The sequence below is a fragment of the Eublepharis macularius genome, chromosome 12 (assembly GCF_028583425.1).
Source record: "Eublepharis macularius isolate TG4126 chromosome 12, MPM_Emac_v1.0, whole genome shotgun sequence".
NCBI classification, from domain to species: Eukaryota; Metazoa; Chordata; class Lepidosauria; order Squamata; family Eublepharidae; genus Eublepharis; species Eublepharis macularius.
In genome coordinates this window covers 78596183-78621492 of record NC_072801.1, presented here as the reverse complement: position 1 = coordinate 78621492, position 25310 = coordinate 78596183, and the positions used below count along the sequence as shown (strand labels likewise).

At 51.1% G+C, this 25310-nt stretch overlaps 1 protein-coding gene across 1 annotated transcript in view; it reads left to right on the top strand.

Annotated features, from left to right (window-relative positions):
* DNAH2 (dynein axonemal heavy chain 2) overlaps nucleotides 1-25310 on the top strand; it is a 102671-nt gene that overhangs the window by 13494 nt on the left and 63867 nt on the right. Inside the window, 11 exon segments of the mRNA XM_054994545.1 lie at nucleotides 637-865; nucleotides 3245-3355; nucleotides 12614-12852; nucleotides 13039-13230; nucleotides 13823-13980; nucleotides 16484-16571; nucleotides 16846-17051; nucleotides 17257-17386; nucleotides 17871-18053; nucleotides 23229-23443; nucleotides 23523-23669. Of these exon segments, the coding sequence (XP_054850520.1) occupies nucleotides 637-865; nucleotides 3245-3355; nucleotides 12614-12852; nucleotides 13039-13230; nucleotides 13823-13980; nucleotides 16484-16571; nucleotides 16846-17051; nucleotides 17257-17386; nucleotides 17871-18053; nucleotides 23229-23443; nucleotides 23523-23669 (1898 nt within the window).

Below are 25310 nucleotides of genomic sequence, written 5' to 3'. Positions count from 1 at the left end.
GCTTCTGACTGACCCAACTGAGTGCCATGAAATTAATGACAGCTGCTAGTGCCTGCTTGCATGCATACAGTTTGAGACCAGTGCAGAGTTTTTGCCTTCCTGCTGTTGCAGGTGGTCTCTCTGTCCTTTGGTGTCAGATACGGGGAACCGATTGGATTACTCCCAATCCCTAGGGATAGTTTGGTGGGTAGCTTTGTTGGTCTGCAGTAGAACAGCAGGATTTGAGTCTAGTGACACCTTAGAGACCAACAAGATTTTCAGAGTGAACATTTTTGAGAATCAGAGCTCCCTTCTCCAGACAATTCCTGGATCTATCTGGGAATGCAGTAGCTCCTATTAAAAAAAAGAAGTTGCAAGAGTTTTTCCCCCTAACAACGCACAGCCAGGGGTCTGCCCACACCAGTTTGTTCTCCAGAGGTAAGTTGTTCATCCTGGTGTGAACCCTGGCACGTGTCCCTGCTCTGGATCATTGTGGCAGTTGCAGTGTTGCAGCAGCACCCTGGAGTGCAGCCGGATGCTGCAAAGATGGGTTGTGGGATGCAGGCTGTTCCAAGGCTCTGACCATAGCGGGGGACCTTCAGGGCACGCTTCTGCCCAGGCTTCTTCTGTAGCTCAGCTCCATCGTTGTCCCTTCAGGAGCAGAAGCAGCTCACTTACTTCATCCGCCAGCCGAATGCAGATATCACAGAAGAGACTTTCCACAAGGTGGTGCAGTTTGGCACTGTCCGGAGACCCTACATAGATTCCCTGATGCGTGTGCTCAATGCTGTCTACCTTCCTCAGCTGTTTCGAAAGGCCGGTTGGCCTGAAAGCATCAAGAATGAGTTTTTCTCAGAGATTTACCACTTCATGACCTCTCTCACAGGTAGGTAGCTGGCCATCTACATCCCATCTCTGAACTGACGTTTCCATTGGCCAAGATTTGCTGGTCGTGTTCCAACAGTCCGTGCAATCCACTTCTTCATGCTGCCCCATCTCTGATCCTTGGATCGCAATTCTTCTTCCTCCAAAGCTCTTTTTGCCAAGAGCACATAACCCATCCTGTTCCTAGTCCATATAGGAGGGTTTTCTCCAAGCAGACTGACTTTTTTCTCTCAGAAGTTGCAATGCTTGTAGACATTCTGTCGCAACACCTTTCCTTGGTTGCAGGTATTCTGTTGACATCCATTTTGTGGTATCAGAGGAACACAGCCAACGGCTATGGAAGAGCTTGCTGGCAGACAAGCCTTAACTGGCTTTTTACTTATATATAAGATGGTTGTGAATAAGCATAGTATCTCTGCAGTTGCTGGATTTCTTTGCTTTATTCTTGATGTTTCCTCCCCCCAACAGTCGCCTTAAGCATCTACATCAGAATGAATCCATATGTTTCTCCTCGTTGCATGCCCTTGGAAGGCATTAGAAAGGCTAAACATGTTTGCTTAAACATGTGAGCAGCTTAACTTATTCTGATTGCAAGATTCGGGTTTCTGCTTTTCCACACAATCTGGGAGCAAGAAACATGGCGGGGTGGTGGGAACTGAGGCCTTGGTGAGGGACCAAGAACTGTCTTTGCTGTTTTGTGTTTCTGTCATTACCACCGACTCCTGTGTTACCCAAAGAGCAGGTCTCCTTACAAGTTGGGGGGAATTAGCAGCAGGCATTGGGGGTGGGTTAACTGGGATCTTTTGCACCTATGTTTACAAGGATCCCTTCCCCTAGAGAACTCTTTCAATAAACAGATATTCAATCAAAAAGGGTTTTTTATTCAAAATATTACAGATCACTTGCACACAAAACCTACAGCACACGCACAGAGCTAACTAGAAAAACAGGGAGGAAAGTTGGAGAGAGTTGCAGAGTTGGGCTTATAGTTACCAGGTCCAGAAGACGGAGGGCGTCCGAGGAACAGGAGCTTCAGTGACCCGCACTTCAGGGCAAGAACTGACTGACTGGGACTAGCATACCTGCAGAACCGGCACTCCCATTATGTCCCCTGCTCTGCAGACAAACAGCTCCTGGCGGTCCCTGGCTTGAAGGACATACATCTGGCCTTGACCAGGGCCAGGGCCTTTTCTGCCCTGGCCCTGGCCTGGTGGAACGCTCTCTCGCTGGAGACTCGGGCCCTACAGGACCTGTTACTGTTCCGCAGGGCCTGTAAAATGGAGATGTTCTGCCGGGCCTTTAGCTGAGGACCAGCGGGTGTCCTTTCACCCTTCTGCCTAAGACCACATCTTTTCCGTGACTGCCCTTGGCCATGTGTATGCCCACATGCTGTGGCTCATATGCAGCTGTCGATTGTTTATTTAAGTGGCCTATACATAGAAGACGCCTGAGCAATTTTAATGATTGTTTTTAAATTTCTTCCAATTTCATAGTTTTTATAATTAACTTATTGTACTATATGCATGCTGTGAGCTGCCCTGAGCCCATTCGTGGGGAGGACGGGGTATAAATAAAATAAAATAAAATAAATAAATAAGAGGGAGAGGGGCTCAGACCTGCCGTCTGAGGGTGTGTGGAAGGTCCAGAGCACACACATGCTGAGCACATGGCAGGACAGTCAGAAATACTATGAAACATGCCCTGAGGTAGGACTGAGGGTCTCCACCCCACAACAATGCCTTAATGGTCGTTCCTGGGGTGGGACAAAGGCTTGTGAAGGTGTCTCCGGGGTGAGACAAAGAGCCAGTGAACTGTCTCCAAGGTGGGACAACGAACTAGGAAGGCTTGATTAGGTCTTCCTGAGAGGAACTATAGGTGGAAAAAGATTGATAACCCACGATGGCCAGATGGGTACAGTTATAATAGGAGAGTGGGTAAGGGTGGGATTGGAAGGGGTGTGTGAATGGATTCGTTCAAGTGCTTTTGGAGACTTCCATTGTTCAGTGGTTTTGCACACCTCCGAGGCAAGGGGCACACCTCTCACCTTCCAGTACTTTTCCATCTCCTGCCTAGCCAGGCAGCTTGTCTATGTTTTAAATGCATGTCTGTGTTTTAAACACGAGGAGAGGGGCTTATGATATTGCCATATTCAAAAGCCTTCTTAATATTGTGAGGGCAAGCGGGACCACTTACTGGTCACTTAGGAATGTAGGACCACTTGGATGCAAGAAAAGAGCTGTCATTCCTACCTGCCTTCGGAGGCAGGACCCCAAAGGGTCCCACGCTTTGCCCAAGACCCCAGTAGACACATGCCACTGGAAAGTGACCTTCCTGCCTTCTCACGTTTACAAAACTTTCCTCTGTCTTTATCTGTCTCCAGACACTCGCTCAAAAATGAGAGGCCGCACCGTTCTCTACATCCCGATTGAGGCTCTGGCCGTGAAACCTGAAGTTGCCGTAAAGGACAAAGCCTTGGTTCAGCGGCTGGAGAGTAAGTGACTGCCTGATCTCTGGGGGCTGGGTGGGAGGGGAGGGAGAGGGGAGCAGGATCGGTAGAATGGGGAAAGAGCTGATGGGGAGGCTGGTGCCGGGCCGAGGCTCAGACCGTAAGCGAATTAACCCCAGCAGCATATGAGCTGTATCCATCATCCCCAATCAGGGGAAACTAATGTGTCAGGTGGTGAGCGTGTGCAGGATCCCATGGTGGGGTTATTAGTTCTGCCGCAGGCGCTCAGGAAGGAAAGAAGATGCGAGGGCAGGGCAGGCCTCTTCCAAGCCTTCCATCTTGCACACGCTGCCTTTGGGTGAAATTTGCTGCCCCCCCCTAAATTCTGCACTACATACAAAATGAGAGATGCTAACAAAGCAAAGCATGGCAGCTACATGGCCTTCCTCTGCGTGGTTTGCATTTTGGCTGTGTCCCAACTCTTCTGGTACCTGGGAAAGACGTGCTGGCTGGGGGAGACCCAGTCCAGCCGCCCCAGGAAGGAGCAGGCTGCTCCGGGGTCTGTCCTGCTCTCCCCTCCTTGCGAGCCCTGTTTGGGTGCTTTTGCCTCTCATGCCATCAGCTGATAGAGCGCTGCTTTTGAAGAGCCCAGGCCGGGGGCAGATGAAGAAACTCTGGGGCACTTTTAAGCTGCCTGCCCCCACACCTGCCCCCTTCCAAGGGGGGTAACAACAACAACAACAACATTCAATTTATATACCGCCCTTCAGGATAACTTAACACCCACTCAGAGTGGTTTACAAAGTATGTTATGGTTATCCCCACAACCAAACACCCTGTGAGGTGGGGGTGGGGGGCTGAGAGAGCTCCTAGAAGCTGTGACTGACTCAAGGTCACCCAACTGGCTTCAAGTGAAGGAGTGGGGAATCAAACCCGGCTCTCCAGATTACAGTCCCACGCTCTTAACCACTACACCAGACTGGGTCTCTCTTAATAATAATAACAACAACATTCAATTTATATACTACCCTTCAAGACAACTTAATGCTCCTTCAGAACGGTTTACAAAGTGTGTTATCATTATCCCCACAACAATCCCCCTGTGAAGTGTTTGGGGCTGAGAGAGCTCTGGAAGAGCTGTGACTGACCCAAGGTCACCCAACTGGCTTCACATGGAGGAGTGGGGGGGGGGGAATCAAACCTGGTTCTCCAGATTAGAGTCCCGCTCTCTTAACTACTACACCAAACTGGCTCTCTGGTAGAGACTCTGCCTTTTTGAGAGGGGACTATGGTGTGCTTTCCAGAGAAGGACGTTTCCCTTTGGGGTGCTGGAGAGGTGTTCTGGCTTGGAGGGCACCCCATAATATGGGAGAACTCCCTACTCCAGCCAAAAAGGGATTTGTACGCTACTCCTCTGGGATGGTGAAGGCTTTCTTGAGGGCAAATGTTGGTAAATCCAGAAGAGGTTGAGGAAATCCTAGAAGAGCTGGGAACAGGCTGTGAACTCATTTAGACTCTTATTGGGCAGGGGGGAGGGGGAGACCTCATCCATGGCTCTTCCTGGGCTCCCTTAGCTCTGTGCGTCTCCTTCCTGCATCTCCTGACTGCCTCTGGGCTGCTCCCTTGTGACCAATGACTAAATCGTAACACAGTGGAGGTGAGTCATCCTTCATCTTACTTTCCAGCACTACTACATTTCCTTGGGTGTATTATAGATCTCCTGCTGCTATTACTATTTTGGAAAAAAAAAACTGAGAGAGGAGTGGGAGAAATTATGCACACCAAAAATTGCACCCAGCTACTAAAAGAGGCAGTTATCTGCCCACTGATTAAAGAACCATCCCTAGACAAAAATGAATTGTCCGGTCTCCAATCTGCCTTCTCTGTGAGAGCGCAGTAGCTGATCAACTCCAGGTCTTCTTGGATAACTGGTGCTTTTGACCCCTTTCAGTCTGGATTCAGGCCAGACTGTGGGAAACAGACAGCTTTGGTGGCTTTAGTTGATGTTCTCCGCCTGAATGTAGACGAAGGCCGTGCTTCATTGTTGCTCCTCCTGGATCTAACTGCAGGCTTCGATACAGTAGGCCATGCCATCTTGCTGAGTTGTTTGGAGGCAGAATTGGGTATTGAGGGATATGCCTTGAACTGGTTTAAGTAATTTCTCATGGAACCGACTTAGAGGTTGTTGTTGGAGATCAGCTGTCTCTAGAATGGGAATTATCTTGTGGGGTTCCACAAGGTGCAATCGTATCCCCACTTTTATTCGGCCTTTAGGAGAAATGATTCATAGCTATGGAATTGGATGTCATCAATATGCAGATGACATCGAGCTCTACATTTCACTATCCAGATCAGCACAGGATGCTGTAGAGATCTTGGGTCGCTGACTGACAGCTGTGGTCAAACGGCTGAAAGCAAACAAATTGAAACTGAACCCAGACAAGATAGAAGTCATGCTGGTTGGGAAGGCAAAGGTCTTGAAGGACATTATGCTCCCCACTTTCAATGGAGCTTGTCTGAGCCTTGCTCACTCAGAGCCGAACTAGACGAGACAAATTACACAAGTCTATGCGAGTGGCCAGATTTGTTTTTTTCCCTCAGCTTCTCGTGTCTCTTTTACCCTTGATGAATTCGTGTCTGTGGCTGTGCTCTGTGCATGTGTCAGAAAAAATAGGTTTACATTGGTGAGTGTCCACAGACCATATCATCAAGTCGCCGTTGCAGAGTGGTGGTTCTGTTTTGATTCTGCTTCCCTCTTCACTCACAGAAAGGCAATAGGGAATAGGGACGGTTACAGGGGATGGTTTATGCATGCACAAACTGGTGGTGCATGATGGGATACCATTCCTGCGTCTTGTAGGAGCGCAGAAGAAACCCATGCCAGCACGGACACAGGATCAAGTGCAGTCTGGCCATGCTGGTGAGTGTACAGGAAAGCAATGGGGAGACACGTGTAAGTCCGTACACATGTTGTTCGCATGTCATTCGTATTGTATAGTTCAGCTTTCAGTTAAGAGCTTAGCGGTTATACTGGATCTAGCGCTACTGCTAGAAAAGCAAGTTAAGGCAACTGCAAAAAATGCTTTCTAAGAACTCAGTCTAGCATGGAGGACAGCCCCCCTGCCTCAACATGGCCCATCTGGCCACCTGGATCCATGCCATGGTAACATTGAGACTTGACGACTGCAATGCAGTGTACATAGGTCTGTCCCCCTCAGTTAACTTGGAGACTCCAGCGGGTGCAGAATGCTGCAACTTGGTTATTATTAGGAGCTGGTAGGAGCATGAATATCACTCCCATTCTGCAGTTACTCCACTGGCTACATATCAGTTACTGGGCTCAATATAAGATATCGGCTATCATATCATATCTTCATGGCCTTGTTCCATCTTATCTATGGGGCTGCCTCTCTCCCTTTGTTCCACCATGGCAGCTTTGCTCACCTGACAAGGCCTTCTGCAGGTGTTACCTTGCACTTGGGCAATATCAAAAGCTGCCTTTGTGGTGAATTCTTTGTGATCCCCCCGCCCTTGGAATGGCTTACTTGAAGAGGTCAGGAAAGATCCCATTCTCCTGTCCTTCTGCAAACTATGCAAAACTGAATAATTCAAGATGGCTTTTTACTCAGGTAGGAGGGCTGTACTGTCAGGATCGAGTCTCAAAGAGATGCATAAATGAAAGGAAATAGACTATAAACTTTACTACTAGGTACTGCATGTTGCTGTAAGTATAATCCTCCTGGTTAGTTTCTGTATAGTTTAAAACATTGGTCTTAGAGTTCGTTATGCTCAATTTTACCATTTCTTCAAGTCTGTGTTGTATTCCTGCTACTTCTAAATCTTTGCAAATTTTCATTAGATACCCTATTACATTGTTTATTGAAATGTCTTTGGAACTGACTGTACTGACTCACGTTGTCTAATCTGCCTTGAGTCTCAATGAGAAAAGTGAACCATAAATAACGTAAATAAAAATAAAACAGCAGTAAAAAAACCCCTGCTGACCCTGATTGTGCAGCATGTGGTCAGAGCAGGCCCAGACCCGTTTTCACCATCTCAGGCTTGGAGCAATCATGCAGGTGAGCGAGAAGATAGCTTCATTGTCACTGAGAAGGGGGTAGGCCTTCCAGGGCATGGAGAGCAACTTCCCGTGGTCCTGTCCTGTCATAAGGCAGCTTTTCCTGGCCTTTCTTTGCAAGCCGGCTTGTGAGAGCAGGCCTGATTACAGGTCCAGGATCTGCCATGGCAGCCTGCTGGCTCCTGGATGCCGTTTAGAGAACTGCTCGTGGTCCGTCAGCGTCTTGCACCCTTCATCAGTTGGAGGCCGCCTCTTTCGGTGGGGTGGCCTCCACTAAGGTCAGCCCAGAGCACCGCGCCCATCACACCAGTACCCAGCTGTGGTGGGGAAAGGATTTCCACATGCATTGGCCCCTTGAAGATACCTGAGCACAGCCGTAATCAGGGTCCATTCTGGAAAGCAGCGGGAGGAGCCTGGAGAGTGTGGAGTGAGGAGGATATAAACCCTTTATAAGTGGGAAATTCTGTTTTTTTTTTCTTGTCTGCAACTTTAATTGATACCCACTTGAAATAAGATTCTTTTAGACATCTGTCCTGCCCTTTCCTTGTCTTATGTGGGCTTTTCTCTGTGCCTAAGGGGAAGGGCATGACCCTGCTACTCCTGTCTGTTTGTCTGCCTCAGGGCAGAATCTTTGGAGGCAGAGAAGTCCATCTCTTTCCCTTCTTCTCCTCAGGAACTGCTTTTAACCTCTAAGTGCAATTCAGGGATGTGGGTCAGGAGGAAATTCCCAGCGGGAACCAACAATTTCCTCTCCTTCCCGACAACTTCTGAGGTAAAAGTTTCCCCTTTGAAGCAAAACTGCGCCCCACGGAGCTCTGCTGCCAGATCTTCATATGTCTGAACACAAGAAGCTGCCCTGCGCTGAGTGAGGCCGTTGGTCCCTCAAGGACTTGACTCGACTCACTAGCAGCGGCTCTCCAGGATCTCAGGCAGTGGTCCTTCCCATCACCTACTACCCGATTGTATAACTGGAGATGCCGTGGATGGAACTTGGGACCTTCTGAACGAAAGGCAAGTGCTCTGCCACTGAGCCAGAGGAGGCCAGGAAGGGAACTGGAGCAGGCCTCAGGCAAGCCCAGTACTGGGCGAGGGACTGTTGGCCTGTCACCCTTTCCATGTGATAGCGGCATGCCTGTGTAGTGGAAAGGGCAGAGGTGAAATTCAAAGGGCAACAGGGCAAGGATTCCTGTTCGTCCCCCGCCCAGTCATTTCCCCCTCAGCTGGGCTCCAATACTTAAATTCCTCCCCTCTGGGAGATGAGCAGCAATAAGGGAGAGGGACAAGAATTTCCCTCAGTGCACCCTTTCTGCCCTTTACATTTCATTTATTTATTTGTTTGTTTGTTTATGTTGGCCTTTCTCACGGAGACTCAAGGCGGATTACACAGTGCGAGATTAGTACAGTCAGTATCAAGGACATTTCCATAAACAATGCCATAGGGTAAATAAATGCAAGTTTACAAAGACGTAGCATTAGCAAGAATCCGATACAGAGTTGAAGAAATGCTGAAACAGAGCATAAGCAATTCTAGGGCTGACATTAGACAGCATGAAGCACAGGTAGCACATAGGAGCATGTATTTAAAGCAACAGGGAGTACATAAGGCACCATAATGGTGAAGTCTATAGTCTGTAACTCCTTAGCAAAGCATTTGATACCCCCTTCCTATAATACAAAAGCCTTTTAAAATAATTTGGTTTTGCATCGTTTGCGGAAAGCTAGGAGAGTGGGGGCTCTCCTGACCTCCTCAGGCAGGCCGTTCCACAGGGTAGGGGCCCCCACAGAGAAAGCCCGTGTACGGGCTGCTGTCGATTCTGCCCTTGTGCAGGGTGGCACCTGCAGGAGACCCTGTTAGGGGGAGTGAAGCTGCCATGGAGGAGCACAGGGAGGGAGGCAGTCCCGTAGGTATGCTGGACCAAGGCCGTGAAGAGCTTTGTATGTGATAACCGATACCTTGAACTGAGCAGAGTAACTAATGAGTAGCCAGTGGAGTGATTGTAGGCCGGATGTCCATGCTCCAGCTCACTCTTGGTAACAGTCGTGCCACAGCGTTTTGCACCTGTTGGAGCCTCCTGGTTAACTTGGATGGGAGACCCCTGCGTGTAGTGCATTACAATATGGTCAAGCCTGGATGTTACCATTGCATGGATCCGGGTGGCCAGGTCGTCCGTGCTGAGGTGAGAAACCCTCTTCCAGGCTAGAGTGAGGTTGTAGAAAGCATTTTTTGCAGCTGCCTTAACTTGTTTTTCTAGTAGTAGCGCTGGATCCACTATAACCCCCAGGCTCTTAATTGCGTCTGAAAGGGTCAGACGGACTCCATCGAAAGTGGGGAGTGCAGTGTCCTTCAAGATCTTTGCCTTCCCAACAAGCATCACTTCTGTCTTGTCTGGGTTCCGTTTCAATTTGTTTGTTTTCAGCCACTTCACCACTGCTGTCAGGCAGGGATCCAAGATTTCTACTGCATCCTGTGTGAACCTGGATAGCAAGATTCAGAGTTGTGCCCTCTTTCCACTTGTGCCCCTTTTCCACCTGGTATGTGATGAAGGTGTAGAAAGACACATCTATGCCACCACCCCGTGTGCCTTGGCCCTTGTGGCCTGCCCCCTGCCCCGTTGCTCTGTCCATAACTCCAGACCTCCTCTCGCCTGGCCACAGGACTCCATTACTGCCCTCCAGGCAGAAAGGTTGGCTGGAGAAATCACCAGTCAGATCTACAGCAGCAGCTCATTTGTTCCACCCTACATAAATTCACTTGAATGCCTCGCTACAGACAAGGGGGAAAGATGTCGACTGAATTATGTGGCCACCGAGTCTCTATTAGGCATAATAAAGCAAAGCCTTGGCAAAGGTGTGACTTGTTCCTAGTTATTTCTTCCTAATGCTCCCAGCAGCAGTGGCCCACTGGGAAAGCATGCAGGCCCTCACTGCCCTTCCTTGTCCAGCTTGCGTTATGTCCTGGCTGCCTGCAGGAAAATTCGCACATTATGTTTTTAAAGTGCACCCATCCAACGGTGTTGCGTGCACCTTGCAACTGGAACGAGTGCATGTGAGAGCCTGTGATGAGTGGCTGCCTGCTCTAAGAGGCTGTGCAAGCATGTATGTGACCAGCAAGCCCAAATTTGCAGCCATGCAGCACGTGAATTCTTGCCACCCTGTTACCTGGAACATGGGACAACCTATTCCTTCCGCCTTGCTCCTAATGTTACACAAATTGCTATAAATGCTAGCTTTTACAGTGGAGGGAAATAAAAAGGTTTTTAGTAACAGCAGGCATTAATTAACCGGTTCTGTGGTCTAAGCGAAGCAGTTCCTCCTTGCGGCCCATCCTGGTTCTCGAAGCAGGCGGAGTGTGGGGAAGAGGCCCAGGTGGCTGGTGTCATCCCCCCACTTTTTGTGATTCGGGGGAAAAAAATGTTTTGCACACAAAGGCAAGATGACCTGTGTGGCTTGCCCATTATCTTATATCTGAACGAGAGTTTGGGGACTCTTGTTTTAAACAACAAGATCCGTCTCCTTTTAAAGTTTAAAAGCTTATGAAGAAACGCCCCCCCTGCCAAATGCAGTTGGTGGATTTTAAATTCGCATGATTGTCCCATAATGAGAGCCCTGTGCGGTTGGCAGAGCCCAGCCTGTGATGTGCCGTGAGCATTGAAGTCTCCCCGTGGCTGGGTATTTTGCATGGCAAGGCATGCTTGGGTTAAGCATCCAATTGGCTACCTCAGGGTCGTCTCTTGTGTGACTAAAACCTCAGCTGTTATCAAGCACTTAGAGATACTTGGCTATTCTAATCCCTGGGCTGTGTGATTGTCTTACCCCTGTAATTTGGCACAGGAACTGCAGCTTCCACGCTGTGATACTAACTCTTCCTAGATGGCTGCTCTGCAGCTATTAGCCTCTTCCATTTGGAGAGCGGGGGGAGGCGGGAAACTTAGTTAGCTTCCATCACAGTAAACTTTTCCTGCTGCTGGGATGAGGCCCGTCCCTGGGAGGATTTCCACTTGGGAGCTTGTTGTGCATCTGGCAGTGCTGGTGGCCTCCCTTGTTTCAGGGCCCCTTTGTGACTCAGGCATACAGCCCCCCCCCCCCGTCTTGGCTGCCCCCTACCAGTGTGCTTGGACGTGATGCATTTGGGATCTATCAGACAACAGACCACAAAGTGGAAGGTAATTTCTGCACTAACTCAGACGCAGCAACAAAAGTCCCATATTAAAGAGCAAGGATGACGAGGCATTCAGCAAGCCGCAGTGCTTCGCATATGGAATGGCTGGGACAGAGTCGGGATGTGTGTGCGGAAAAGAAACGTGGGTCTCAGTCATGAGAGATTCATTTGTGCCGTGATGCTCAGAATAGTGTGCGTTCACAGGAACAAAGGCAAGTGGCCTGGGGGCTTCTTGAAGGGGCTGTTCCAGGGGTGTCGCCCTTGACTTCTTGTCCTTGTGCTGGATTTCCTCCCACCAAAGGAGGGTTGTCTTCAGTGAAGAAGTTTCCTTTTGCTTCCCAGAGAGGAAACAGAGCTTCTCTCTGCAGTGGGCAGTAGTGTCCTGAAAAGAAAAGGAGCGGGCCCTATTCTGTGAACATTCTCAGGAGTTGGCAGGGGGGACGTGTTCAGGCACCCTCCTGACTTTAAGAGCATTGCAGCAATGGAAGGGCATTCCGTTTAGTGGAAACACCTGTTCATGTGAATGTGGCCAGAGTGTGTCACTCAGCACTGATTTAAGCATGGCATTGTCAGGCTAGGGATAATTTCCAGCACAATTCTAGCAGTAGCACGCCAGCGCAACAAACTACAAATCTCTAGCATGCAACGCAGCTGAGAGGCCAGTTTAGATGAGACATGGGACGGGTGAAAGGATACAGGAGGAAGATTTTCTTGCCTGCAGGCATCTCCTTTAAATGGGATCTCCATGATTCAAGAGTCGATATAAAAAGCTCTTAATGTTAATTTGCTCATATCACCTGTTCAGTGTGGTGGGTTTGTATGTAGAAAACACAAGTCCTGCTGTGGGACATCAGGTGTGGGGGCTGGCGTGCCCCATAACTTAGCAGTAGGCCCCAGTCTCTGCCAGCATGCAGCCTCTTTGTCCATTAAAATCAGCAAGGGCCCTTTGCCACATGGGTTGCTTGATACAGAGGAATGAAAGGTCATAGAGTCTGCAGTGACAGTTGGTTATCCGGACTCAACGGAGCAGAGGATCATCTGTTAGTTTTTTGTCTCTTGCTTCCAGCCTCCATGATTCACTGGACCCGACAGATTAAGGAAGTGCTGAGAGCCCAGGAGGCTGTGGAGAGCAGAGAGAGTACTGGCCCATTGGAAGAGATAGAGTTCTGGAGGAATCGCTGCACGGACCTGTCTGAAATCAGCAAGCAGCTGTGCAAACAGGGAGTCAGGCACATTGAATCCATCTTAGTTCTCTCCAAGTCTTCCTATGTGACCCCGTTCCAGCGACTGTCCAAACAGATCCAGGTGGGTGTGTCGGGCTGGCATCCAGGTGGCATTGTCACAGGATAGTGGGCCAGTGCTTAGCCGGAAAGGCCCCTTCAGGCCCCTGGAGGAAGCGGTGGGGCTTTCCTCGAAAGGGCTGAGATTGGCCTAAGATCTCAGCCCTTTCAGTAGCTGGCTTGGCTGATGTCTCTTTGCCGTTGTGCGCAGGATGGCTCAGAACAGGCTCAGTCCAATCTCCGGTTCTTGTCTATCCTGAAAGAACCGTTCCGGGAGCTCTCCATGTTACGCCCCAAAGATATCCCCGAAAAGCTCCCGTACCTCATCAGCCTGGTCCGTATCGTGTGGGTCAACTCCCCGTACTACAACAGCAGAGAGAGAATCACGGCGCTCTTCCGGAAGGTGGGGCTTCATCTCTTTATTGTGCAGATCATTTGGCGATATAGTCTTGGTTAGTCTAAAGGACAGGATTGAGATAGCAAAAAGTGTCTTCGAAGAGGCCCGATTTAAACACAATGCCAGACTTTGCTTGCGTGCTTGCACACTCGTGCAGCATTTTGTTGAGGCTGGGCTGCTGGCCATGCAAAACAGCTTGGTGTGTGATCACTTGCTTTGCCCAAGTACATAGATCCAGAGGAGTTAGCTGTGTTAATCTGCAGTAGCAAAATAGCAAAAAGTCCAGTAGCACCTTAAAGGCTAACCAACTTTATTATAGCACGATGCATCTGATGAAGAGAGCTGTGGTTCTCGAAAGCTGATGATACATCTGACGAAGAGAGCTGCGGTTCTCGAAAGCTGACGATGCATCTGACGAAGAGAGCTGTGGCTCTCGAAAGCATTTGCTACAATAAAGGTGGTGCTGCTGGATTCTTTGCTATTTTGCCCAGGTAGCAGCTTTGTTTCAACAAGGTGCTGCAGGCGCGTGTGAATCCCCGCAGGGGAGTGCTTTTGCTGTGCCAGAGTCACATGTAAATCAAACTTAATTTCCCTGTAGATGAGCAACAAAATTATCCAGATGTGCTGCAAAGACATCTCCCTGGACCGACTCTTCGAGGGATACATCGTGTCCAGCAGGCAGACTCTCCACGGCTGCATCTCCTGCATGTCGTCTTGGAGGGAATGCTACCAGTATGCAGCCCACATGCACAACAAGTAAGATGCGCTGGGACTGTGATTGGGGTGGGCCTCCAGGGGCCTCCCCACAGAATGGGAAACTTTGGGGGAGAAAATGGAGAGGCTGCCTCTTCAGAGACCAGCTCAAGGCAGCTCACAAAATAAAATGGTACCGTGAAGTCATATAACCACAGCATAAAAGCAGCCAGTGCATCGGAACAGTGTAGAACGACGCTCGGCATTTTTGATGGTCACCAGGCAGTCCTCACTCTAGAAGCAGACCATAAAAACAGCCTTAAAAAACGAACCCCTCCATTAAAAGCCTGTGGAAAGAGGAATGTTTTGGAGTGGCACTTTAACAGAAGGTCAGGAGAGAGGCGCCACCACTGAAAAGGCCCTGTCTCTGGTCGCCATTTGCCTCGCCCCTGCTGGCAACAGCACAGAGGAATGGCTTGAGGAAAGTATCTTAACTGGTGAGCAGGACTTCTTCAGGAGAACCATTCGACTCTGAGCAGAATCTGGCCTTCTCCTGGCCTCACTGCCAGGTTGGCTTCTTCCTGGCTGTGGAGTCTTGGCTGAGATCTCCAGTCTGGTGGACTTGAGTGATGTTGGCTGCTTGGAGTGAGATAAAGGGGTGAAATGATAGGCACATTCCTGTGGCAAGGAAGCAAATATTGGTTGCTTTGAGCTGGGGAGCTTACCTTGTCTTGTGGGGGGGAGAGAATGTTCTCAGAGAGCTGAAGGTGAGTTGCGAAAGGGATGGTGTGTCACCACTGGTGTTTGGACTGGGATTAGTAAAGAGTCCAGTAGCACCTTTAAGACTAACCAACTTTATTGTAGCACTAGCATAAGCTTTCAAGAACCACAGCTCTCTTCGTCAGATGCAACTTTATTGTGGCATAAGCTTTCGAGAACCACAGCTCTCTTCGTCAGATGCATCTGATGAACCAATAACCAACTTTATTGGCTGGTTTAAAAGGTGCTACTGGACACTTTACTATTTTGCATCTACAGACTAATACGGCTAACTCCTCTGGATTGGGATTGATTCCAAAACTTGTTTTCTTTTACTCAAATTGAAAGAAATATGTGAGCCCCTCAGGGGAAACGAGCCCTCCCTGCAGCAGCTTCCCTCCCCTTCCCTCAGGGGTCCTTCTGCAGCCTTGCTTCTGTCTCTTTCCCCGTCATATCTTCAACCACGCCATTATGTCCCACTCCCACCCAACTGCTGAGAGCCAAGCTACAAGTGATGCCTGACACAGGTTGGACACTTGTCAGCTTCCCTCAAGTTTTGATGGGAAATGTAGGCATCCTGGTCTTGCAGCTGTAATGGAGAGCCAAGCTTTGAGCGAGAGGCTGCCGCAGGGGATATTTAGGTGGCCCTTGCTTTCCACTGCTCCACGAGTCCCCAGTGCCAGCTGCATGCATCTAAGAGGGGGACAGCACCCTCTGTGTTTGTAGAGTGGAGCTCCTCAGAGCGGAGCGCTGCCCTTTCAAAATCCCAGGCCTTCACCTCTCCCTTGTCCCAGCCCTTCCGGCAGCTGATCCTTGGCTTCCCCAGCCCCGTCTCTTTCTGCCCGATTCTCTGAGCTGTACTTCAGAAATAATGCAACATAATCCATCATTATGATTAGGAATGTCAGGCTTAAGTGGGAGCCTGGTCCTTGACAATTAAGTCTAAGTGTTACTTGTCTGCTTCAAATTTAAATTAGTGGGGCTGGATCAATATCGTAAAAGATATAAAGACATTTAACACGCGAGCCGTGCTGGTGCTGGGCAGACACCGCCAGGCGTGGATTAGGCACTTCAGCGGTGCTCCTGGGGTGAGGTCTTGCATGTTCCCAGACCTCTTTGATTAGATGATTTCCCAGAACCCACTTGCTTGCTTGTTGGAGAGAGAGAGAGACTGAGAGAGCTAGGGGAGGGGTGACGGGTTACCTTTCGGCTTCTGAGCTCGTGCCCTTGCTTGGCAAAAGTTCTGCATGTCTTTCTCACATCTGTAAGTTCAGTGAAGAGTCACATGCCTGGATCCTCTGGATGTCAGATAGGAGGGCGGTATTGTAGGAAGGGGAGTCTCCGATGCTTCGCTAATGAGTTAGGAACCACAGACTTCACCATTATGTTGCCTTACATATTATCTATTGCTTTAAATATGTACTCCTATATACTACCTGTGCTTCATGTTGTCTAATGTCAGTCCTTGAACTGATTATGTTCTGTTTCAGCAATTCTTCAGCCCCTTATTGGATCCTTGCTAATGCTATGTCTTTGTAAACTTGTATTCATTTATGGAAATGTCCTTGACACTGTATGGAAATGCCTGCCCTTGTCCTTGCTACTGATGGCACTAATCTCACACTATGTAATCCGCCTTGAGTCTCAGTGAGAGAGGCGGACTATAAATGACCTAAAATAAATCAATAGATGTCCTCTTCCCAGGGTGCAGTCAGCCCTATGGGGTGAGCATGGGCTGGGATCCCTTGCTGCAAACATGCAGTGTCTGTAATGGCTCTTAATGGTGTGCCTCCTCTGTCTCCGGAAGGCTTTCAGGGAAGGGCTGGGTCCTGGACCAAACCAGCATCTTTGCCCAGGTTGATGCCTTTGTCCAGCGCTGCAAGGACCTCTTGGAGGTAGGTGTGACATGGCCCATGGGAAGCTGGGGCTAGGATGGTGGCTGTACGGACTGCCAGGTCAGGAAGGATGATAAAGCCAGAGCTGCCCCCTTGCCTGCAGCCCTGCCTGGGGTGTCCTCTGGATCAGAGCCTCTGGATGGTGGGGGGCACCTGATGTCTCTGTATAGCTTTTGGTGGTTCCTGAGGAGACCCAGTGAGGACAGGGAGACTTCAGAGGAGGGTGGGGAGGGAAAGCCCAGGGATCACCCTGGACAGATGTTCTCGCCAACAGGTCTGTGACAGCCAGCAGCACTTTGCACGCTGGGAAGATGGCAAGCAGACTCCCTTGCCCTGCTTCTTCGGCCAGCGTGGTCCACAGATGGCGAGGAGCTTGCTGGAGATAGAGGAGACCTTCAACAAGTCCCTCAACAATCTTCGGAATGTGAAGGGAGGAATCCTGGACGTGAAAAACACTTGTTGGCACGAGGACTTCAACAGGTGAGAGCATCTTCTGGCTGCCCGAAGTTGGCGTTCAGCTTCCTCCTGGTCCCCTCGCAAGGGGCGGGTGGGTAGGGAAGAGCATTGCTTCTTGAGGACGGGCAGCCACCACAGCTGGTCGGTCTGGTCAGAGATCTGCCTGTTGTCCTCTCCTGACAAGATGTTTTGCCTTCTCCTTGCCTGTGCCTGCTTGATGGGCCACCAGCTTCCGTGCGGGTGTCAAAGATCTGGAGGTGATGACCCAGAACCTGATCACTTCTGCCTTTGAGACAGTGAAGGATGTTGAGCAGGGTGTGGAAATCCAGGACATCTTCCATCACTTGTCCTCCCGAGAGGTACAGCTGAGCCAGTGGTTGTCCCCTGGGTTTTGCACTCTCCCTAGAAGGATGGGGCTCCAGTCTTGGGGGATGTGAAGGAACCAGAGAGGCCACTCTGGTTTCTCCAGCTAAAGACACTCAGGTTGAAGGTGTTGTTGGCAAAGACCGTCAACAGCCTGAGACCCCGTCAAGCCCTGGCCCGTCAGAGGAGGCAGTGCAGTGCTGGATGGTCCTTCCAATGGCCAGGCTCTGGCCTGTCCCTTTCCTCGGACATCCAGCCCTGGTCATCAAACTCAATCTGGGCTGGATTCCGTCGCAGCAGTCAGGCATGCGGGTTGCAGGTTCTGGGGGATTAAGAGCAGTGGGAGGCCTGAGAAGAAATGCTCAGGAGCGGCAGGGTTGCATCGGTGCCTCAATCTAGCGGAGAGGAGGAGAGAAGGAAGATGTCTTTGGGGTGTCCAGAGTGGCGAGCAGCTGAAGGCACCTCCTCTCTTTCTCCCAGGCCATCAAGCGCACTTTTGACAAGAAGACGGTGGACATTTACATGCTGTTCAACCGGGAACTCTCCCTGGTCAACAAGGAGCTGAGCAAGAAGATTCCTTTTCTGCCCCCACATATGTGTCAGTTCTCAGGCTTGGCCCACTGGATGCGGGGGCTGCGGCGGCGCATTGATAAACCCATGAAGGTAGGGCTCCTGTTCTAGAACTGCCCAGTTGACCACCGACAGAGCCGCACAGAGGACTCGGGCATCCCAGATGGATGCTTTTCTGGTATGGCTGTAGCCTGGGGGCAGGGGCAGGAAGCACGCAGCAGCCCCATGGGTTCTGCCAGTGAGGGAGCAAAGCCCCTCTTCTCTGGATAATTCGCCAGCCTCCACCGCTTGCCAGCCAGGGCCCATTTTCTCAGGCTATTCCAAGTGGCTTGCTTGCCACCTGATGCCCGCCCCTTATGGAGGGCAGTGGTTCACCCAGCCATGTGAAGTGTGATTCTGGACATCCATGATCAGATCTCCTAACATGCACTTTAGGGGCAACTAGCATTTGCATGGGGGCTTAATTTGAATTGGGGCTGTGACACTGAGACAGGCGGGGGGTCAAGGGAAGTCGGCTTCCACAAACCGCTATTAGATTTGGCAGGAAAAAAGACGGTGATGCACAAGAGTGAACCCCCCCCTTTCCATGCACACAAAATCCAGGATCATAGATCCAGAGGAGTTAACCGTGTTAGTCTGTGTAGCAAAATAGTAAAGATGGTTGTTGTGGGTTTTCCGGGCTGTATTGCCGTGGTCTTGGCATTGTAGTTCCTGACGTTTCGCCAGCAGCTGTGGCTGCTGTGGCTGCTCAGTGTCACTGAGAGATCTCTGTCTTTTGGTGCTACACCTCTGAAGATGCCAGCCACAGCTGCTGGCGAAACGTCAGGAACTACAATGCCAAGACCACGTCAATACAGCCCGGAAAACCCACAACAACCATCGTTCTCCGGCCGTGAAAGCCTTCGACAAAATAGTAAAGAGTCCAATAGCACCTTTAAGACTAATCAACTTTATTGTAGCATAAGCTTTTGAGAGCCACAGCTCTCTTTGTCAGATGTATCGTCAGATGCGTCTGACGAAGAGAGCTGTGGTTCTCGCAAGCTTATGCTGCAATAAAGTTGCATCTGACGAAGAGAGCTGTGGTTCTCGCAAGCTTATGCTGCAATAAAGTTGCGTCTGACAAAGAGAGCTGCGATTCTCGAAAGCTTATGCTGCAATAAAGTTGCATCTGATGAAGAGAGCTGTGGTTCTTGAAAGCAGGAAAGCTTATGCTACAATAAAGTTGGTTAGTCTTAAAGGTGCTACTGGACTCTTTACTAAAATCCAGGATGTGGCCCCAATCCAAACTCTTCCCCCACCCTGCCCAGGTGCTTGCATTTTGATCTTATGGTGATTTGTGAAAGATGTTATCATGGAGCTGCAAGCATGTTATGTTTGGCGTTGGGCCTCTAGGATTCCATCTTGCCCAAGGGAGGGGTGCCCTGACCTGGATAGCCCCGGTGAGCCTGATCTCGTCAGATCTCAGAAGCTAATCCAGGGTTGGCCTTGGTTAGTAATTGGATAGGAGGCCTCCAGCGAAGACCCGGGTTGCAGAGGCAGGCAATGGCAAACCACCTCTGTTAGTCTCTTTCCAAGAAAACCCCACCAGGGGTCACTGTAAGTCAGCTATGACTTGAGGGCACTCTCTGCCACTCGGTGGTGGAGACATGGTCCTGTACTACAGCCATGTGCCTTTTCTTCTCATTTGTCTTGTCTTGTGTGGGGCACCCTTCTTTGAACAGGGGTCCCATCTGCTGGTCAGCAAAAGCAATTGGCCCTGGCTGTGGCTTTGGCGGCTGTTCTTTATTCATCAAACCACCTCATCAATTTTTTTTGTCTATTTTGCAGCTATTTACCTCAATAACATCCTCTGTCACTGAGTTCCTTTTGACAGGTTTAATTATACGTTGGGTAGAAACAAAACGGCTTTTCCGCCATCAATCAAGAAGCCCTCCTCTCTCTGTGCACGGCTGAAATTGAAATTGCCAAATCTGGGTTAGGATGTAAAGCGAGTTGCCTGCAAATCGTCTCCCTCTGAACTTGCCTGCCCAAATCTGGCTTCTCCCCTGCCGGCCAGGAGCCTGTCTTGATAGGAGTTGGCCGACTCCTACAGCCCGGCTCTTCTCTGCCTCGCTTTGGCTCTCGAGATGTTTGTCATGTCACTGCGAGGTGTGCCAGCCTCTGAACATGACTCCTGGCAAACGCAGAGAAGAACTCTTTCAAGGGAAATGGAAGCGGGCAGGGGAAGAGGAGCTGGGCGCGAAGACAAAGAGGCCTTGTGGGGGCGTTGTGGGGCCTGGCAGAGGAGAAGCAGCACTGGGGAGATTGCAGGGGCAGGTGGGCAAACTTGGGGTGAGAGCTCCTCCAACTCTGGTCTGTCAAGTTCACGATCTGAAGCTTGGGGAAACTGCGCTACCCCATTTGGATCCCAGAGCATTAGGAGGCCTGGCCGGCTGTATTCCTGGGGCGGTAACCTCATGTTTGGCTCAGATGGTGCCAGATAGGTGGAAAACGTGACTTGACTCCCGAGGGCTCTTTTTTCTTCCTTCTTTTGTCCAGTGATCAGTTTCTAGTCCTCCTGGCTACTGCCGGGGCTGTCTGCTGCACAATCAGAATTCAGGGCCCAAGGCGGCAGGAGGAGTCTTGGGCAGCTGGGCCACTTGAGAAGCCGAGCATCCATGGAGCTTCACCCAACTTTCTCTGCTGTTTTTTGCAGCAGATCCCATGGCCCCAGTTGGCTGTCTGATCAGCTGTGGACCGTCTCTCAGATTAGCCTTCCAGTTGGCTAGGGCAGCGTATATAAGCCTTGGTCCAAGAGGGACGGCCTGCTAAAGCTGAAACTGCAGAGTGTCTCGTGGCACCCAAAAGACTAGCACGTTTGTGGTTGCCTGACCTTTTGTGAGCTCCTTGCCCTCCCAGGGGCTGGATTTGGCCCTCGCCTCCTTGCACTGCAGCCAAATCCCTAGTCAGGCTCACTTGGGAAGTCCGCTGACTGCCAGCCCTAGACTCCTGCCAGAGCATACGAGCTGGTCAGAGCGGCTCCTGAGAATTACAGAGAAAATCGGGCTTCCAAGATCAGGGGCTTGGGCCATGTTGCCACCTCTCTCCCCATGTCCCCAGCAGGAGAAGAACGTATGGTAGGTGCATTGGTGCACGTCTCTTGGATTTGTTTAATTCTGGTCACGTAATCCCCTTTGCGGTATTATTTATATTGGGATTCTGCAGTTCCTGACTAGTGGGAAGCTGCTCACATGCCTGGAATGCAGCTGCGTTGGTGCTGAGGCATGCCAAGTTCTGGCTCGGAGAACTGCCCGCCTTTTGGTGGAGGGAGTTTAGGGCAGCAGCTGATGGGGGTTGCTGGGGGCTGGGGCTCCCCAGGAAAAGCAAGGCGTCTTCTCCGGCTTGTGTCTGGAATTGAGCACCACTTGGAGAAAGATCCCTGACCCAAGCCCAGGCTATTATGGATTGCGTGGCTTGGTGCTTGCTGACAGTCCTTCTCATCTCATCTTTGCAGAGGCCCACCTGGAAATGGGGAAGGAGCTGCTTGAAAAAGAAGCAGACGGGGTGACGTTGTAGCTTCTCCCCACAGTGCGGGGTGGGGAATGACCATTTCAGGTCAGAACAGCCGAGCAGAGGGGAGGGCTTAAAACTCCCCTCCTCTGCACTGCGGCCCCAATCCGAGTCAGGGTTTCGAACGCTTGCTGTTTTAATGCAACCCGCTTTGGTGCATCCGCAAATGGAGCTCCCAGCAACTGGCCAGGCTTTTGTTGCTCCTCTGCCTGGAGTGTCACCGTTTGAAGGTCAAGGTCAAAGCCTCTAATTTGGACGTAACAGCTGGCCTATGAGCACCTGTATGTTTCCCCCCTGCCCTGGAAACAGAAGGCTGGTTGAGGGGGGCAACTGCAACCGCAAAATGGCATATGGTAGAAGGGTTCAAAAGTGCCCCATCCCAGTGGCGTGGCCCCAAAATCTGAGCTGGGAACCCCTAGGACAGCAAGTTAAAAAGCCACAGGAGGTCTGTTTGCAGGTCTCATTGGCTCCCAAAGGAATGCTGGGTTGTTCCCCCTCCCTTGTCAGTAGCAGACAGGCTTCAAAGATCATGGAGGGTGGAGGGGCAGGAACTTGTCTTCTCTGGCACGTTACTTTTCGGGGAGTGGGGGAGGGCTGGGCTTCTGGGCTCTGCTGTTTGTGTGCCCCCTCCATTTCCTTTTCAACCCCATCCCTCGGGGAAGAGGTTGGATGGAAGAGAGTACATTCTCTCTCTCTCTCTCTCTCTCTCTCTCTCTCTCTCACACACACACACACACCCAAATTGGGGGGCACATTTGCTTCTTGTTGTCCTGTGCTGCAAAGGGTTCCACTCACCTCGCACCCAGAGAAAACCCGGAATCCTGTGCTGGTGGAGAGGGAGGGGAGAATGAAGGGGCTCCTGTGGCCTTTTCGGCTGCTGGGCAACCTCTTCTTTGGCGGGTCTGTGAAGGCCTCAGCGCGGACACCCCCCCCCCATTTCCCGCTGCTGCCTCCTGCCTCCCCCAGCCCTTTCCCAGAGCAACCCAGTCCTGGCTGACTCAGCTTTGCTAATGACAAGAGCCTCCTCAAAGCCTTCCTTTTTTATTTTGGCACTAATAATTGGCGTGCTTTTCTAGGTGGCATATGTTGTTTTCTTGATTACACCCACCGGAAAGAGGGTAATGGGCAACCAGATTTTAATTTTCCCATTTTGTTCATGCCCGGTGTTGACCAAGCAGTGAACTAATGTTCTAGGGGAGCTTGAGATGGGGGTGGGTGGGGGTGGGAATGGCGCCCAGAGGCTGTGGGCTGGCATTGGGAAGGCCTTTGCAGAGCCGTGTTGGGGAGAGCACAGGCAAGGTAAGCAAGCACGGAAGCTGTTTGCGCTTGGCTCCTGTTTCCTCGAGTTGGCATCTTTGTGCCTGTGCACACTGAGGCTGTTAGCGCTGAAACCCTGGGTCTGTGTGTGTGTAGAAGGCACCAGCACCTTCTACTACAGGAAAGGCCATGATCCTGCACAGGAAGAAGCTGCGTGCTGTGTTTTGCTGTGGCAGAAGCGAGGATTGCCAGCCCACAGTGTGTTTCCGAAAGACAGTCACTGTGTCTAGGAACAGGAAAGCGTGTCTTTGCCAGAACCCTGGCATTCAGCTTGGCTGTTCCCCATAGCCGTCTTCCCAGGCATCAGAGGGGGAAAGGTACCCTGAACAACCTGAGGTTTGGCCCGCTGCCCAGCGCCTCGTGCGGCCCCTGAGCAGTGTCTTCTCGCCTTCCCCGTGACAGTGTCTCGCCGCAGCTCACTTCATCCCCCACATTGGGACGGGAGAAGAGAGCTTCCAGAGCTACCAGCTGCTTGTGCAGGCCACGGATGAGATTGAAAGGAGGACCTTCCACGAGTGGACCCAGACCCTGGACAAAGACTGCCTGAAGCGCCTGGACACGCCTCTCCTCATCCTCAGCTCCGAGAAGCCAGGGATGCTGGACATCAATTTTGACAAGTAAGCAGGTGCCTGAGAAGGGGGTCCGCGCAGGCTGGGCTTCCGCCTCCCCTCACGCTGTCTCTGAACTTCTTTGCAGGCACGTGCTCAAGCTGTTTGTGGAGATCCACTATTGGGAGAGGCTCCTTTTTGAGATCCCCCACTATGTGGTCGAGCTGTATGACCGGAGAGAGGATTTGCGCAACCTTCGAGAGAACCTGCTGCTGGTGACTCGAGACTACAACAGGTGTGCAGCTCCACTCAAGACCGTCGCCTCAAGGCCTGGTTGCTTGGCCCCTTGCACTCGATACTTCCTAGCGAGGGCCGGACGGAGGGGTTAGGTCTCCTCCTCTGACCCGGAGGCAGGTGCAACTGAACGACGTCCATCGGCATCCCCTTTTGCCACTCGGCTTGCCTTGCTGTGGAGAGGACAATATGAACATTAATGGGGAAGGGCCAGCTCGCATCCGGCGCTGTCCCTGTCTTCTTTCTCATGAGCGCTTCTGCTTTGAGCAGAAAGGACTGCGATTCCCAGTGGAGTGGAGGGCCACTTAATGGCAGGGGTTCCCTACTTTTTAGGTATGATGACCCATAAGTCCAAAAGTACTTTCTGTGGTGACCCACAAATCATCAAGGGCAGAAGCCTGGGACCCTCTTTCACAGACTTCCCGGCCCACTTTGGGGCTGGGAAACGCTGGTGCGTGCGACTCGTCCCACATCACTTAGCAGTAGACCTGTGGCTTTTTCAGGCTGCAGGGCCTGTTGCGCTTAGAGCAGCCTGCAGTTCCTTTGCAGGGTGGGGCTTTGGGTGGAACAAAGGCAGACCGGCCAGTAACCTAAAATACCCGGGTGATGCAGAGTTCTAGTCTGAGAGATGAAGTATTTCCACCAAAAAGGAACGAGAACAGGCCTGCTCTTTCCTACCTGCCTGGCTGCAAGCCAAAGCAGAAAACAGCTAGAGAGGGAGGCAGCTGTGCTGCGATTGCACTTGTGCGTTACAGGGCCGTTTCCAGACGGCTTACCTGCACCCGGGACGTCGCGCCACGTTTCGGATCGTGCCAGGGAAAACGCGAAATACTGCGTTTTCTCGCTCGAGTTTTGTGCGACGTTGCATGATCCGAAACATGGCGCGACGTCGTGGGTGCAGGTCAGCCGTCTGGAAACGGCCCAGGCCATGTGGCACCTACATAGCCATGAGCTGACGGTGGGCTGTGCCTCTTGGGTGCCTGGTCATGCCTGGACTCTAGCAGGCCCCAGTGGCCCTGAGGCGGTGCAGCGGGCCCCTCTTGTCTCTTGTAGGGAACTGCTGGATTTGAGAGGTGATCCAACCAGCCATTTGCTTCCTGCCTAACATTTCCAAAGGTGCGTTTGGCGGGGAGGGGGCTCTCTCTGCTTTGCCACAGTGTTTTCTGAAGTGTGACACGGAGGCGTTTCTCTGCAGAGAGAGTGTTGTTTGAAATGAGCTTTGTCTTGGCAGCTGTATTTTTATCATGACACAAGTATAAGCATTTCTTTTGCGCTGGCGTCTTTCCACCTGGGAATTAATTGGAGGCTAAGCTGGTGCTGGGGGAGAGACATGGGCCCTGCTGGAGTCTGGTCTACACAAATCCCTCCTGGCTGGTCTTGGGAAGGTTGAGCTGTCCTGGGCTTGAGAAGCTGCTTCCCATCGAGGAGTGCCGCCTGCATTCACAGGAGGGACGTCTCCCTTGTACCCCCAACCAAATTAATACCACCTCTCTGAGTTCTGTTCTCCCATCACTGACATAGGCTAGAACCATAGAGTATGGTGGGGTGGTTGAAAGACAAGTAGGGATTACTAATCCTGCTTAAGTGATCCGAAATGTATGTTACGTCCTTAGAAATCTGCGCTAACCTCTTGCCCAAAGCC